This window comes from Protopterus annectens, chromosome 14.part0 (genome assembly GCF_019279795.1).
Source record: "Protopterus annectens isolate FY-2018-M chromosome 14.part0, PAN1.0, whole genome shotgun sequence".
Classification (NCBI taxonomy): domain Eukaryota; kingdom Metazoa; phylum Chordata; order Ceratodontiformes; family Protopteridae; genus Protopterus; species Protopterus annectens.
The window spans coordinates 450378842-450397433 of NC_056748.1; the positions used below are offsets into that span (position 1 = coordinate 450378842).

Genomic DNA, 18592 nt, shown 5'->3' on the forward strand with positions numbered 1-18592 from the left:
TCACTATCCCACTGTATTTGGCCCTCATCAAGCCCATCAGTTTGTACAATGCCCTCTGCAGTATGTACCTGACCAGGCACATGCAACAACTGTAATATCGACAGAGGTCCTTCACAAAAAGGAATACAGGGCATAAAGAGCATGTCCAAGACAATATTGCCTCAAAGCCATATCTCTGTACTCTGTTTCCTGCAGACTGTTGAGATGCTATCTATGGCTGGCTTACAAGGTTCTTGGATCTCATTCTGATGGCTCCTTTGCATATCTGCAAAACAAATAGCATTAGAATTACTTGATCTATGGATTTAAACTTTGCTTTCGACATAAATAGGGCACATTGGAGGGCAGGTATGGTTTTCAGAGAATTCCGCTTATCTGGAACAGGCTTCCCATTTTTTGTGAAGCAGTGGTCTTCCTAACCCTATTCAAGAGAAACCTGGACTACTGGATGGGAAACAGAAATACATCCTGGGTCTAGCACCTGGGTGTTTAATAGCCAGAGGCAGCCTATACATATTGCCCTAGCTTACATATACATCTGAAAATAACCTCCAAGGTAATAAACTTGGGAGATAAAATTGGAATGCTTGGTTAGGCTTATAAAGACCCCAGTGGTCATTAGCCTAGTATTCAGCTATGAACCCATGGATTAACAAATCTAACTGTAGTTATTACATATCCATAGCAATATCAATATCAATGAAACAAAAAGGATACTAACATAAAATGGTAGACAGTATGAAGAAACAATACATTCTGTAGAAAATAGAAGACCAAGATTATCTTTTTGAAAAAGTATCGTTGCATTTTTTAATCAGCTAATCAATATAAGTAATGAAAAATAAAGAATGTTGCTGAATAATGTCACAAGACAAGGAAAACTGACAAAAATTGTCTTTGCATGTCTGCATACTATTGTACAGATTCCACATTCGAGTTTTCAGAGATATGCTAGGTATGATCTATGCAATTCAAGAGATTAATCGAGATCGTCACATATTGTCAAACTACACATTGGGCTTCAAGATCTTTGACTCTTGCTATTCAGAGACAAAAGCTTTTCAAAGTGCAATCGCTCTGCTATCAGGGAAGAATACAATTCCAAATTTCAGCTGTGAAAAATTCCCATTTGTGCCTGGTGTTATTGGAGACTTAGTGTCATCAATATCTATCACCCTAGGAAGGATATTTGGAATCTATCACTTTCCTCAGGTAAGTCAGGAAGACGCAAATTCACAGTCAAGCTATTTATCAAAATGCAAAACACAAAAATAGAAATATGCCTAGAAAGAGCAGAGGAAAGCAGAAGTACTCAACATGCAATTTGTTTACTCTGTACATGTCACTAGAACATGCCCCAATGATTTTTTTTTTATTTTCACTCAGAGAGTTGTTTCTTCTTTGTTTATCTTAGCTAGCATTAATAGCATTTATGATTACACCACTAAGTTTATCAACTAGTCACCTGAAAGAGTGTGACACGACTTTTGCCAGTACTTGTATATTTCTGTTTATTTGCTTATAGCTTTCTGAAGATCTGAAACAACTTAAATAAAAGTTCAGTGAATTAATGAAGTGTGCTTTGTGAAATACTTTTTATTGCTTTGAGATCAGAAGAAACATTTTGATAATAAACATATATACATATACACATATGTCTACATAAAAACATGCTTATCTGGGCTGGCTTGACCTGCAACTTCAACTGAGAAAGGTTTGATTTTTGTTTGCTTTATTTGATGTTACGTTAGGTTTGTAAAATTCTAAATTAGAAACACATTAGGATAATAACATTTTAAGGTTTACAATTTATATTTGGATTTATGGCTGCAGACAACTGTTTAAAAACTTGGTTCAACATTATGGATATGCAGCTGTTTACAGCTTCTGGCTTGTAGTTCAAATTTGGGGTCCTGCTAAACAGCTTATTGTAAAATAACTTAGAGTTGAAAGGTCCATAGATGCATTTTCTGGTTTATAATGATTGCAAATTTGGAAACATGATATATTACATATTTTCAAAGATAATTATGCCCACTATATTGTTGACATACTTTTTTTTTTTTCTTTTGAAGTGTCATCTTAAGCTAGGAAGCACTTATTATGCATTTATGTACTTACTTTTCCTTTTACATTTATTAAAATCTATTTCATTTTATTATGGTATTTATAAACTTCTTGTAATGCAGATGAAAATATTTTTGTGTGTTTCCAACATCTGAATGGAAATAGTTGCAAACCGTTTCCTTCTTACAGACATAGATTTACCTGTGGGATCAGCAGCAAGTGCAAACAGTCGTTGTTCAGGACTTATTCTTAATTATGGATTAATATCCTTTGTATGAAATGTGCTTAGCAAGCCAAAAATGAGAAGCTCTTCAGTTTAAAAGCATTTCAAGTGGGGTGTTTAAAAGTTATCACTATACAAATACAAATACAAATGAGTAGCAAAATATTAGATCTAAGAATGCAGTGGCATGAAAGGAATAGGGCAAACTGAACAAGAACATTAAGAAAGAGAGGGAGAGATGGGTAATATATTCAATATATGTAGAAGCAGTTTGGACACACGGAGTTTTTGTGGGTAGACATCAGGGAAATAAAGAACTCCTTCCACATAATTTTGAGGATTGAGCCAAATACAGGAGGGTGTATAGACCGATTCAGAAATATTTCAGTGATCATCCTAAAGATAAAAATAAATTAGTCATTAGGGCCACCTGTACTTAAAAACAAAAAAGGGGGGAGACTACATAAGAGCCTGTAAATATGATACCCTTTTAGCAGAAATTAGTGCACCTAACAGAGCTGTCTTTCAGGTACAGAACTTAAGAGACACAAAAAAGCTGGTTCAACAGAAGGAAGGGTTAGTTTTTATAGGACACATATCAGGTCCCAAGAAGGAGAAATGGGTTTTCTTGGGGACTTGATATGAAAAATGCATTTTAAAAATTATCTGACCTTATAATGTGAAGAAAGAGGGGTCATAGGTAAAGCAGGATGAAAAAGCTCACAAATGCCTCTTGATAGATGTATATGCAAACCTTGAGTTGAGCAGTCCACACAAATATTGGAGGTTAATAGGTATGCACAGTTAATCTTCCTGTAATCTGTTGAGCCACTAGATAGTAAATATCTCCATTTAGAAATGAAATGTTTTTATTACTTCATTTATTACCTGCAGTACGTCCTCTAACTAAAGGTGTCAGAAGGGAATTAGAAGCTTATCATTCAATCAAATTCAGAGTTTTTAGATCTGGAGGAATTAGAAACCCTTTTGTTGTAAGAACAAGTCCATTCTGTGAGGTAACTTTGGGATTGCCCTTCGCTAGGTGAAAAAGACAAGTAAACCAATGTTGTCTAGGCCCAAAAGGGAGTCACTAGCAGATTCAGATATATTTTTGGAATGAGAGGAAAAGGGGGGAATGCACATAAGAATTTCCTTTTCCAGGACATTGATAAGCCATCCGTTTCCATGCTTATCTGCATAGAATTCTGAAGTAGAACAGCCAGGGCTGTGTGTTCAGAGCAGAAGCAAAGAGGTCTAGCTGAGGACTTCCCCACTGATGAACAATTTAAAAGAATATGTCTCTGTTCAACATCCGTTTGTAAAGGTCTGCCTTGGATCTGCTTAACTAATCTATTTGCATTTGCTTACCAAGATGGTCCACTTGGCCGAAATAAGCCCATTTTCAGTGGAGGCCTGGGGAGAAAAGCTCCAGAATGAAATGTACAATACATCTATCAATACATAGCAACACATATCAATGCACTACATTAATACGTTGACAATACATCACTACATATATCAATACAATGCATCAAATCAATGCACATGTCAAAAACATCAGTATACAATATGTACAAGAAGTAGATCATAATGAGTATAGCGATGCAGGAGTAACAGAAGCAGTTGAATGAGCAAGCTAATAATGAGAGACATTATTAGGTTACTATGTAAAAGCCGAAATGTTTTGCGCAAAAAGGTATATGCTTAGTTAGGATAAAGCTTGGTATAGTTAATTACATCTACTGATAGAACATTCTTAGAACATATTATGTGTGCATCCTTGCCTAAAGAGAAATCATAAGCTTACATGAAGTTAAGTCAATATGAACCAGATGGAGTCATAAGCTAAAAGCTAAGAAAGGCAAAAATGGTAAAGGAGATAGAATGAGATTGTACAGAGAAGTGGTTAATGTGGATTTAAGGTATTATCAAGTTGTAGGAAGTGTAGGCTTGGCACAAGTGCAGTGTCATAGAGAGGAAAGGTGTTGTTTCAGGGATTCTTTAAAGAGGGTTGCATTACTGGCAGTCCTGAATGATGGTGGGAGGGTGTTCCATACCTTGGAAATAGTAAAGGAGTAGAGCATCTGACCGGCAAAAAGGTTGGGTTTTTCTGTGTTCAGGAGAAGTTCACTTTCAGATCAACGGGGTCTGTTTGGATGGTACTGGGTGAGTAGGGAAGAAACGGCATGGCAGTTTGATGGTTTGAATATAGGCTTATGTGCAGTGCTTAATTGTAGGTATGTAAGATAGTGTGGGAGCTCGAGTCATTTTAGTAGGTGTAATGAGGCACAATGGTGGGTTGAATACTTTGCATTGGTCATGAATTTTGCAATTTTATTATAGCATGAATCATGTTTGGACTTAAAGGAAGACTGGATTTTGGTAAGAAGAGGGGCACCATATAATGGAGATAGTAGCAGAAATGAAGTGGCCAGGGATAGTTTAGTGGGGTGGGGTGGTGTGTGCTATGTTTTGGGTGTGTGTTTGGTTTTCTTTTTTGTTTTTATGAGGTTACTGTGATATGGATGTCAAAAGTTACGTTTCCATTTATGATGACACCTGTTGTATTTGGGACAACCTCAATGATAGTGTTGTTTTGAAAGTAAACAGAGACTTTATCCTTGTCCAGGGAGATTTTTTTAGGGGTAAATAGCACACGTTTAGTTTTTTGAGGGTTTAGGGCAAGGTGATTATTGGTCATCCATGTTTTGTAATCTGCAATTTTTTTAATCCCTGGTGGAGTGTAAATTGCTGGAGAAAGATAGTATGGTGAATAGCAATATTCCAGGCTATCATGGTCAGCCTGTAAAGATAAGACTTTTCACCCTTTTGTTCATTTATATACCATTCATATACCACATGACTGTGGTATTGTCTGTTAGGACTTGTAAAGTTCCTGGGGCCAGAGATTATGGATTGCCTGAAATGCAAAGATGAGGGTTTTCATTTGCTTTGTTTATGTGCATGCTCCTGTCTTATTTTGAGCAAACTCCATGGACTTTCATTTCCACATCTTTAACGGTTTTGCTCTGCGGCATACATTTCTGGGCACAGAATGTTTTGCTTTTAATTTGTGAACTCTCTCTCTCTCTCTTGCCTATTTAAATGTTTTGTGAACTCACTGCTTTCTTTTAGTTTCATTTTTCTGGCAGTTTACAGGTTTTGTAAATTAATAAGAATAACAACTTATAAGAAGCCTGCATTTTCTTTAAAAAGAATCCGCTTAAAAATGGAAGCCATTTCCTGACTTTCATCACTTTATCTGTGACAATTCTGCTTTGTTGCAACATGTTTTTTTTTTTTTTTTTTTTTATATATTTGTGAGGCTTTAATTTCATTTTCTTGGTGGTATAGTGGTTTGTTGATTTGCAGGCAGGATAACTAACCAGAAGCATACATTTCCTATAAAAAGTATTCGCTTATGAATGGAAGCCACGTCCTGACTTTTAACAACCTGTGACAATTTTCTTCTGCTTTTAATTTTTGAGTTCTCCCTTATGTTTTAATGGCTTTTGGAACTCATCATTTTGTTTAAGTTTTATTTACCTGATGGCATAGTGGTTTTGTAGACTGACAAGCAGAATGATTAATGAAAGGCCTGCATTTTCTTTAATAAGTGTCTGCTTATGAGTGCAATCACCTTCCTGACTTTCAACACTTAATATGTGGCAACTTTGTTCTACTACAGCTGTTTCTGGGCTCAGCGAGTTTTGCTTTAAATTTGTGAGTTCTCTCTTACCTTTTTAAAAGTCCTGGGGAACTAACCATTTTTTAGCTTCATTTTCCTGGTGGTATAATAGTTTGTATATTGACAGGCAATATAACTAAGCAGAAGCCTTCATTTTCTTTAAAAATGTCTGCTTGTGACTAGAAGACATTTTTTGACTTTTAAAACTTACCCTGTAACAATTTTTCTCTGCTTCGCTTATTTCTGGGCTTAGTAAGTTTGGCTTTTAATTTGTGAGCCCTCCCTTGCCTTTTAAGGCTTTGGGACCTCAACATTTTGTTTTAGTTTCATTTTTTTTGTGGTGTAGTGGTTTGTATATTAGCATGCAGAATAATCAGAAGCCTGTATTTTATTTAAAAGATGCTGCTTATGAGTGGGTATGAGTTAGAGCAGTAGAAATGTTATCACCGGCAATGGGCAGAACTGCTTATAAAGCTGGCAAGACCACCTACTATGATTTAACTGCTACTCCTAACTCTGACAACACACATTAGTACTTCCATTAAAATAGGAAGTCTCAACAGTTTTCCAACTGTTACTGCCTTATACTGTATATTGTATGGATCTTTATTATTATCTCATGGCTCCTAAGTTTTGCTCTTTATACTTTAGACCCAAATAAATATATATCCAAATTAGTTATAATATTTATAATATTGGCATTCTTTGGTTTAAAACATATAGTAAACCATAATGAATTCACTTAATTCTTATTTGTTGGAATATCTACTTAAAACAAATATCTCAAAGAATGTTGTTGATATGGGGTTTATATCTTTATATATTTTTATATATCTTTGCAATAATTGTATAAAATTAAAGGAAATGCTTCATATTTTGGAGGTGTAAGAAATTAAGTGATCCATCTTCTTATTTTTGTAACAGTTTTTGAGCAGTAAGGATTGTTACTGGATTTGTTAGTTTCTGATATACAGACAGCTGGGGTGATGCAGATTCACCTTACATACCCACATCCTTACAATCAACTAAGTCTAGTATTTCTAAGAAAGGGCTAAATAACTTAGCATGCATTATAACCCACTCAACAGTTTCTAAAAAACAAAGGAAAGAATTTGAATACCAGCAAGGAAAAAAACTTAAACAATATGATATAGCTATTAATAATATAACTTCACTTCAATCAAGCATGCTAAACTTGAAGGACAGTGAACACCCAAATGTAGACAGTCTGGGCATTCATTAAAATACATGTGAAACTTACAGTTCCCAGCCACTGGTCCACCACAACAGGTTGTCTCAGACTGTCTACTGGATTTATGTAAAATGTCTTTCCTATAATTTTGTGCCATCCTGACCACATGAAATAGCTGTACTCTTCCAGTTCAGACAATAACTGATCAGGCTGGATATCCTGGTGCTATCACAAGTTTAGATAAGATAACTTTAGATGAGGAACACTGGTCAGAGTGTCACTGTGAGCATTCCCAAATTATATGATGATGTAACAGGAGATGATGTACTGTCTACGCAAGCCATAATCAATTCCTATCCTAAGCAAACTTGCATTTTTTGCACTAATGATACCACAATGCATACAAAGGTCAGAAAAGTAGAAAAATTATTAATATAGCTGATGATTCAATATTTATAAAAAAAAACATAAACAATATGCACTGGGGAAGGCTCTAGAAATATAAATATTATGCCTACAGCTGTATCAAATGTATCTATTTCCAAAGAAGTCTTAGTCCTGAGTGATTCTCTGCTTAAGCCTGAAAATAGTAACTTAAGTGAACTAAACAAGAACCATATTACTGTGAGTGTTTGAGCTGGTTTAATTAAAACTTACAAATGTAAAATATATGATACCAAAACTATTGAAAAGATTTGTTAAAATCTGATCTTAGTCCATGCAAGAACCAATGACCTAGGGTCAATACCACTTAACAATATGATGAATGCCATTCTGGAACAACTTGAAATGCTTAAAGATGCCTTATACTAAGTAAAGTAATACCATCTTCAGGCTGCAATGACTACTTACTGAACAAAGTCCACATTTTCAATAGCAGGTTAAGAAAACTTTGTGTTGTATACATCAGCAAAGTATCCAGTAATGTGTTGACTGTAGATAGGATAATTGGGGGTCTATGTTCACACTTAAAATGATAAAATCCCCAAACAGCTATCCATCAAACGCAATACATCGAAGTGCATTTCAGCAAATGTGTACATCATCAAAGTTGTAACACAGGGGATTTTGTTAGTCGGACAACACTCCGACCATCAGTCAAACTGCAGTACTTAAAACCCACACACCCCCCTAACAATATATACCAACTCAGAGATTGCACTACAGTGGGGAAAAGGGCAAAGTACCTTATGTTGGCCCACTAACAAAATCCCCTGTGTTACAATATTGATGATGTGCACATTTGCTGAAATGCACTTCAATGTATTGCATTCAATGGGTAGCCATTCGGGGATTTTTATCAGTCGATGTGTGAACACATGCATGTTTTCCAAAGTTGAACTTAATCTTAGTCAATATGGGATGGTTTTTATATCAGAGAAAATTAAAGAATATCTGCAAACCTTTTTAGACAATCCAACAAATCAACTTCTAACAACCCATCATATAGAAGATGTGATACGACTTTTAAATATTTTTATTCAAAAGCACAAAGTCTGCACAACAAGTTTGATGATTTGGTCAGTTAAATTACTGAACACAACTATACCTTAACTATACATTAATAGTATTTGTGGAATCTTGGAACATGTCAGCAGTACAGATTCCAGACTATATAAAATATGAATGCATCAAGAAGAACTCGGAGGGGTGTGTGTAACATTATGGATTCATAACAGTATTCCATCAGTGCATGTGAATTCAGTAATTGAGGTTGAATGTATAATTGTTCAGGATTTTATCCTTTATCAAATAGATCCTTTAGATTTATTTGCTACTGTAATCCTAGTATGAATTCACTTAAACACTGGGATTACCTCACCTGTTTAAATCAAGACTTGCCAATGAAATGCATTATACTAATGGGCAACTACAATTACATGGACAAATCTTTATTCAGAAACTACTTATGAAAGAGAATTTGTCAGTTTCATATTATGAGGACTGACACAATTTGTCACTGAAGGTACCATAGAGATTAATATTCTTGATCTAGTTCTGACTGATAATCCTGGTATTATTGACAAATTAATAATCAGAGCACCCCCCTGGACTTTCAGATCACAACTCACTGAAGTTTCAGTTAAAGACACAGACTCCTCCACTAAAGGTTTCTAATGAATGCAATTGTGAAAGAAGAAATTATAGGATTTTAACAGAACTGATGTACTTAACAGATTGGCATTTTTATTGAATCACAAAATACATTTTGGATACAATACTTTGCATGATTTACTTCTTAATAGCAAGGAATCCACATTTACTTATAAGCACAGTTCAAAAAATATTTCTTTCTTGGTGGAATATAGAACTTAGTAAACTGTATGAGAAAAAGCAAAAGGAATATAAGGTTTATAAGAAACACCCAACTATAGTAAATAAGATAACTTAAGAGGAAAATTAGAATGAAGAAAATACATTTTGAAAAAAAATGCTGTTTACCAATAATAAGAAAATAATTTATAATTATATTAACAGTATCAAAAATTCTTAACCAGTAAACTCTATAAAATCTGAAGGCAGTGTAATAATTGTTGCTTTCACATTTCACTTATTTCTTCAACCAACACTCTGCAACTCTATTCATTGCTAAGTCTAGTTCTGATAGATTATCAACTAACATTGTAATTTCTTACAATTCAGGTTGCCTATTATATCTCAGGAGATGAAAAAAGAGCTTTTAGCAAAATAAAGAATTCACTTTCTACGGGCTTTGATTTGATCCCCTCCATACAGCTTACGGTGTGTGCTTATTACTGTGCATGTATTCTGAAGAGTTTGTGTGCAAAGTGCAACTATTTCATGAAGTACAGTCATAGTACAGCCATTTCGAAAAATTTCTTGTTTTGGGTGTGTCTATTTACAAAGTGCCGCCATTACAGAGTGTTTCTTGCACTGTATAGAATTATCTAGCAAGCTACTGCCATTTTGGGGAAGTTTCAGTGTGCCGTGTACAGTTTATTTGCAAAGTGCAGTTACTTCGAAATGTTTCTTACTCTGAGCTTCTTCTGCCTAGTTCATTCACACAGTGCAGTTATTTTGAAATATTTCTTACACTGATAAGAGGTAACTTATTGCAGTACAGTAATTTCAAGAATATTACATTGCCTGAGAGACTTATTTCACTAAGTTCAGTTATCCAGAGGCTTGTTGTGCTATTGGGCATAGTTACGAACACTGGCATAAATTTCTGTCATATACATGTATGTGTTCATACATATTTGCAAAACCCTTCAGTGGTATGCGATTATATGGCAGATGGATTTCAAAAGCCCTAACCACTTGTATTTGATCAGAATATTGCAAATAATTGGAGAATATTTGAGCAAGAGTACAATATTTTTATATAAGCAGCTTATTCTGACAAAGATGCATGCACCAGGGCATTCATTTTGCTAAACCTAACTGGGTCAGAGGCCATTGAAGGAAAGTGTTCATTTGTGTATGTACCAGCAGTATATTAGGGAGAAAATGAAAAATGCCATGTTGTAGTACAGGCTTAATAAAGGGAAGACCCCAAGTGTTTGAAGCGCAAATTCAGAGAAATGTGCAACCCCCAGACAAATACTACATTAGAGAGGCATTTGTTTTACACAAGAGATCAGAAACCAGGGCAAACTTTTGTAGCTTATAATACTGACCTAAGAAACAAAGCTAAAATGTGTTGGTTTGGTGACTCAAAAGATGAGTTGATAAAGGACAGGATTGTATGTGGTATTAATAGTACTGCTGTGAGAAAGATTTTGCTTTGTAACAGTGATTTAACACTGAGCAAAGCTATTAAGATTTGTCAAATCCATGAAGTTACAGAAAGGCACACAAGTATGCTTGCAAGTGATAACAGCATAATTTCAGCAGGCTCCAGAGCAAATGTAGATAGTATGCAACACATGGCAAACAAAAGCAGGCCTAAGTACATGTCAGCCACATCCCCTGTGGGTTCTCTTGGGAAACTACGTAGTTTTCCATCAAGTTCTAGGAAAGGAGCATGCTCAGTGCGGCATAAGCATGAATCAGCAAAACCCAAATCCAGCTTTGTTGACTGTCGCAATTGTGATGACACTCATGAGTCTAAAACAGAGAAATGCTTAGCATTTGGACAGCAATGCCACAAGTGTAAAAAATTAAACCATTTTCAAAAGTTTTGCAAATCAAGTAAACCTCATTCATTATAAAGAAGGGTCACTCAAAAAAGCAAGTTGATCATATAGAGAGCTGCAATTCTACTTTCTATGTAGATGGTGTGTCAGTAACTGGTGAAAAGGTCGATGCAGTGAATTTCTTGGCAAAGAATGAAGTGTTTGATACTGTTCAGATAAATGGTAAATCCACTGAGCTCAAAGTAGACACTCGTTCAAAGTGTAATGTTATGTCAGCAGACACATTTGCTAATGTGGGAGCTGGTGAACAACTCAATGTGGCTACTAATGCAAAACTTGTTACTTATGGAGGTGAAGAAATTCAAACTGAAGGCTCAGTAGTGATTTCATGTTATTTGGCTAGAAACTGTTACAGCTTGTTTGTAGTCCAAAGAACTGTGCAGTCATTACTGGGTCTCAGAGAGAGTTTGAGAATGAATGTGCTTTCTTTTACCAAATAAGTTCATCATATAAGCACATATCTTACTTCCAATTTTTCTGAATACATTTTCTCAGAGTATGCTGATGTTTTCAATGACAAGTTGGGCAAACTTCCAGTTGTGTATTCTATGAAATTAGACCCAGAGGTCAGTCCAGTGAGTCCAGTGATCAGACCAGCAAGAAAAGTTATGATAGCTATGCAGGATAAAGTCAATGCTCAGTTGGATAAAATGGTGTAGCAAGGTGTAATTTGTCCAGTTACAGAACCAACTGAATAGGTGTTGTCCATGGTAGCAGCCCACAAAAGAGGCTCAGAGAAAATCAAAATGTGTATTGACCCAAGAGATTTTAAGAAAAGGTTAAAAAGACTTCATCAACCATGCATACAGTTGAAGAAGTTGCAGCCCTAATACCGAATGCCAGCATTTTTTTCTGTCTTTGATGCAAAATGTTCATTTTGGCAAGTGATGCTTGATCACAAATCCTCATTATTGACTATTTTCAGTATCCCATTTGGCAGATATAGATTCCTAAGGATGCCATTTGGAATAAATTCTGCAAGTGAAGTCTTTCAGCATGTAATGGTGCAATTTTTTTTCAGGTTATCCTTGTGCCATAATAGTAGATGATTTATTAGTTGAAGACAATGGTGAAGCAGAGCATGACATAAACATTAAGAGAGTTCTAGACAGAGCACATGAAGTGAACTTAAAGCTCAATCCTCTAAAGTGCAAATTCAGACTACCAGAAGTTATATATGTAGGTTATTTATTTACCAGCACTGGCTTGAGACCAGAACCATCCAAGCAAGCAGCTATCCTTGAGATGTCAGCACCAGATAAGGTTCAAGCTCTATAACATTTTCTAGGCATGGTCAACTATTTAGGCAAGTTTATACTAGACTTCTGTGAATTGACCTCACTTTTGAGAGAGCTGATGCGCAAAAACGTTACATTGTTTTTTGTCAGAACAGCACCAGAAAGCATTTGAAGACATTAAGCAAAACATTGCCACCCAACCTACATTAAGTTACTATGATGTCAATAAACCAGTAACTCTTCTTAGTGAGGCTTCAAAATTTATTCTTGGCACAGTTATTCTTCAAGAAGGCAGACCAGTAGCCTATGCATGTAGAACCCTTACCCAAAATGAAATGCAATGTGCTCAAATTGAGAAAGAACTTTTGGCAATAGTATTTGCATGTTCAAAGTTTCATGATTATATCTGTGGTTGAGCTATTCAGTTTGAAACTGATCACCAATCTCTAGATGCTATTCTAAAGAAGCCTATGCATTCAGCTCCAGTGACATTACAAAGAATGATCCTCAGATTGCAAAAGTAAAACTTAAAATGGTCTATACAAAAGGCAAACTTCTTTCCCTGTCTGATACCTTATCCAGATCGATGAGAAATGCAATGGAACAGCTTGATGCAGATAATTTTGAATTGACGTAATGGAAGTACATAATTTTTCTACCACAAGACTTGATGAGCTGAGAGATCATACAAAGACTGATCCAATTTTGTGAAAACTCAACCACTACATTAATGTTGGATGGCCGTCAAAGCAATCTAGTATACCACCTGAAGCGCAAACTTATTTTCCTTACAGAGATGAGATGTTGATGGAAGATGTCATTATTTTCAAAGGTCCTAAAATTGTCGTTTCTGCTTCCTTGCAGTATGAATATATCCAGATTTTGCATTGTGGTCACCCACGTTCCAAATCTTCCAAAAGAAGGGTGAGAGAACTACTATTTTGGCCTTCTCTAGTGAAAGACATTGATAAAGTACTTTCTTCTTATTCAGTATGCAATAGTACTAAACCACAATTGCAAAGGGAATCACTTCAACTAAGTCAAGTTCCTGAACTACCTTGGTCAACAGTAGCCACTGATATATTTGAGAGGAACAATCAGCATTACTTAGTATTGGTAGACTCTTATTTGAACTGGTTTGAGATCGATTTACTACCTAACGTAATGTCCACTGTTGTCATTACCAAGTTGAAATGCCATTTCTCAGTCCACGGTAGTCCACACAAAGTTATTTCTGACAATGGTACTCAATTTACTAGTCAGTTATTTCAGAAATTTGCAAGAGAATGGGACTTTGTACATGTTACTGGTAGTCCAGAATATCCACAGTCAAATGGACAAGCTGAAAGTGCAGTACGGAGTGCAAAGCAATTATTTGAAAGGTCAAAGCGTGACAATACCAATGTCTTTTTGAATCTCAGAAGCATACCCCGAGACAATATACTTGGCGCGCCTGTTCAGAGACTTCTATCCAGGCAAACCACAACACTGCCTATTACTTCCAGTTTGTTGAGGCCTAAAGCTAAGAACAGAAAAACCATTAGACATCAATTATTTGGGAAGCATTATATCCAGAAGTCCAGCTATGATACATCAAGCAGATTTCTTCATCCATTGAAAGAAGGAGAGACAGTGAGGATACAAATGGTGAAAGGTTTCGACCGGATTGGTCAAGTAACAGGTATATGTGCTGAGCTGAGATCCTACTTTGTAGAATCTGATGGTTAGGAGTACAGGAGAAATCGCAGACAGCTTCTTCCTGTACTAGAATCGATATCGCAGCATTGTTCCTGTGATACAGACTCTAGATCTCAGAGCAATCCAGACAATGTTCCTGTTGCAGAATGTATCTTAACTTCTACTTCCATTCTGGATGATGTTCCTAAGGTTGAACGTTCAGCAAAGACAGTCCCAGTTGCTAAACCTCATTCTAAATTTGAAGTCATACATTCTGGTCGTATTTCCAGATCTAGTGTGAAATATACAGTGACCTGGACTTGATTGTATATATATGTATCTAGTTCTGTATAACTGCATGACAAAGAATTATTTGTATTGATTGCATGTCAACTGATGTTGTTAATGTTGCATGGCCTATTTCTCAGATGGGCGATGTAGAACAAAGTGTATGTACCGTATCTTAAAGAAGCATTTCAAGGACTGAACGTGCATATAAATAACAAGCACGTGCTAGCTTCACTGCTATTTTGAGTGTGCAGCCAGAGAGTGAGTATGTATGAATATAATAGCTAGTTTGTATATAAGTTCACCTAAGTTAAAGTTATTAAGCCTCAATCCTGATGTTTGTACATAATAAAGCTGCTTGAACAGAACCCACAAAGGCTCATCTATTACATCCTGACTAGATGAGCAACAGCACAGATATCACCATTGTAGCCTGAGAACTACAAGTTTTGTCAATGGTAGATCTATGCTGACAAGTTTAATACATTTGTCAAGGGTAGATCTATGCTGACAAGTTTAATACATGTATATGATCAAATTACTAAAGTCCTGAATCTAAGTCTTTTATGAGGAGCAATTTTCTTATACATAGCCAAGGCCTTTGACTCATTTTCTCACCATGTAATGAATCTACCTAAGCCTTATCAAGGCTAAGGTCAATATATTCTTGGTAAATTGAATTATATCATGATTAAATGATAGATCCCAATATGCAACCAAGCAAGGCATAAACTCTGATTATCTTCCTATCCATCTTGGAACTCCACAAGGTTTGGGTCTTGGATCAACATTATTTAATACTGTATTTGACTCCATTCCAAGATCTAAAACATGCTGGAGACATAAGTATGCAGATGATTGCAAAGTTATAGACTTATCATACAAAATTAATCTAATATTGCACATTTAAATTCTTATGAGACAGATCAGTGATTGGACACATAACATAGTTATACATTTTAGTTATGATAAATGTAGCATAATCTATTTTAGAAAGGTTGCAATTCATTTGCCTGTGTACCTACTAGAACATCCACTAAAGGCAGTAATCCAATATAATGACCTGGGAATAGCCACGACTGCTAATCTTTCCTTTGAGACACGTGCTCAACTGATGAGCAATAAAGCTATGAGTCAAATGAGATACATGATTAAAAAAATCTTAGTACAACAAATGAAACAGGTCTTATGTTGCTATATAAAACATATATTAGGCCAGTCAGAGTACAATAACATTTTATATATACAATACATGAGAACTTATTTATGAGGGAGTACAAAGGATTTTACTTCACAAAGATGACAGTCATAATAGACTCAAATACCTCAATTTTTTTACTATTATCGCTACACCTGTTAAGATTTCCCTACAAAACCTTTCATGACCCTAGTTTACAAGTTCTTTTGGTCATAATTTACAATTGTAGTTTAACAGAGACATTAAGCTATGAAGTATTTAGGTAGTATGAGGAAACAATTATGTCACTCATCTCAAAAGCTTGGTGATATTAGGGAATAAATTACCACTCATATTAGAGACAGTAAGAATTTAGCCTTCTTTAAGAGATAACTGGATTAGTGGGATGGATACCAAGAGTTAAATCCAGAAATCTCAAGGTCAATGTTACAAGATGGCCATAGGGCCTTACCACTGGTACACTACTTATACAATTATGAACTTATGAAGAACATCCTCTGCTCCAAGGAATCTGATGAAGAAAAAAAACCCAGCATTAGACTTGTATCTGAATCAGAAAGGCTTACAGGGAATGGGAAATCTTCCAAGATAAGGCTTCCACATTGTTGTAAGCCTTTCTGAATACTACCACCACACACACATTCTCATACTTTTATGTCATTCTATTTAAGAAATTTAATAAATGGTCAACAGGCTCTTCTTTGTTCAAAGTTTTAGTTGCACAGCCTTTATCAAACCTTGCAATAATATGACCCATTTTAATTAGAGTTTTTGTCAGTGCAGACTTTAAAAATGAATTCTTTATCCAGGCATGAAACACATGTTGCAGTTATGGATTTGGGACATATTGAAAATTTGTGGGAATAGGTTTCCTTTTTGGTCTACATACTTTTCTATACCAAAAGTTATACCTTCTTGTAGATTTAAAATTTGTAGCAGCCACAATATTAAAAAGCAATCATATCTTCTTATTTTTTCTAGAACTCCAAAAATTCTTATATTATTTCTCCTTTTTCTATTTTCTAAGTCTTCAGTTTTACTGCTCAAACAGGTATTTTGCTTAAGGAGAAACTTTGTGTTATATTCTTCTTCGTTTAGCTTCCCCTTTGATGTCATTTAGAGAAATCTTGTTGACAGATATGTTTCTCTGTTATTGTTTTAAGTGCTTCTGTTTACCAGATGCTGTTTTCCATTACCGACATATTAATTTACATCATAAAATGGGAGTGAAGGTGGATAGAATAAGAACAGTAAGGGGAAGAGAGGGTTAGGATTATAAACAGAGCAAAGGGTGCAGTATCAGTCCAGTTTTTGGCACAGTGAAAGATGGCAACCTAAAAGTGTTGCAAAGAAGGTAAAATATTTCATCTTGCTCTCCTGGTTTTCTGTCAGCATTTGATTTTGCATTTTTACACAATGCAGTTTTTTTTTTTTTTTGGTAAATGAGCATGTTATCTTGCAAGGTTTGTCACAGTATTTGTGTATTATATAAAATACTTGGTTGAAGAAATCATTAAGTTGGGAGAGGGATGATTAGTATCAAAGGCACTCGTTCTAATTACAGTGTTAAGTAACTATGAGTGCACTTCAAGCCACCTCTTTTAAAGTAATACTAAATAAAAACTTCAACAGGCATCAATGAAATAAATCAGCTGTAGAATCAGTGGAGCAGCTTGCTTTCATTCTATTTATTTAAGAACTTCATCAGAATGAGAAAATGTGCATAATCCTTTGTTAAAATAGTGTACTTAATGTAGTCAAAATACAAAAAGGCATTCCACCAATCAAATTCAGTAAAGAGGTGACTTGCTGTGCTTAGTAACTGTAAAAAACTTGACCAATCTAACACCAAATGAATAAACAAGAGTTAGTCATCATTAAATGAATATGCATGAGGTAGTTGTCATCATAAGAATAAAGATACTGTAGCTAAGAGAACTAATTTCTCAGTATACATCATACCTACTGATCACAGTGGGCAGATTGCTTACACATGAATATCAAACTACAGTTATTGGTTTGAATAGATGATGCGACTCAGCTACTTTTTCAAGCATGGAAATCAAATATTCCATAAAATATTTTAATTGAGATGATATCTAATAAAACTAAAAGGAAGCAAAGCCATGAAGCAGGGATGATTCTTGGCAGAATCAAGAACAAATCTTAAAATAATCAAGACAATCAGGGACACATTTAAAATATTAATTTGAGACATTGGTAAGATAAAATAATTTTCTGAAGTAAAAGAAGTCTATAACTGTAATTATTGTCATTATTTTTAAGTGTAATTCACCACTCTTTCTCCAAAAGTCACCAGTTTTATGAGTGATTAAGAGAGACCGTGCTAAAATGTGAGTTACAAGCAGGGTCAGTTGAAAGGTATGAGCAAAGTAATGATGCTGACAGTTAAAAGTAGGAAATTACAGCACTGTTCTAGGAAAGGCAGAGAGAGAGCTACAGTAAATGATTCCCTCATCACAGGCGTGTCTTATCTGCCTATAAAATGACATTATTAAGGCAAAAGCCTTGACAATGAAACAAAAGCATGCAACATGGTAGCCCACTTTTAGGTCACGATGTAGTATAACAAATTAGAAAACAGAAACACATTGATACAGACACATTAATAATACATCAAAGTTCAAGATATGCTGAAAAAATAAGTTTTTCGGTATTTGGGTATGGCTGTCCTTTAAGAATTACAGCAGACCGAGTAGTAAATAAGATAAGAGGTCTGCAGCTGTTTGGAATACAAGGTGGGAGCATAATTTTTAGAAGAGTACTTGTCTGGATATATAAAAGCATGGCAAGCACTCTGGGAAAAACTTTGAGCATACTTACAAATCAACACAAATATT

General features: G+C 35.2%; 1 protein-coding gene across 1 annotated transcript in view; it reads left to right on the top strand.

Moving 5' to 3' along the window:
- The first annotated feature begins 948 nt into the window (after positions 1 to 948).
- The window catches only part of LOC122788677 (vomeronasal type-2 receptor 1-like), a 52074-nt gene continuing 34430 nt past the window's right edge, over positions 949 to 18592 (top strand). The window contains exon 1 of the mRNA XM_044055572.1: positions 949 to 1212. Within this exon, the coding sequence (XP_043911507.1) occupies positions 949 to 1212 (264 nt within the window). The remainder of the gene's footprint in view (positions 1213 to 18592) is intronic.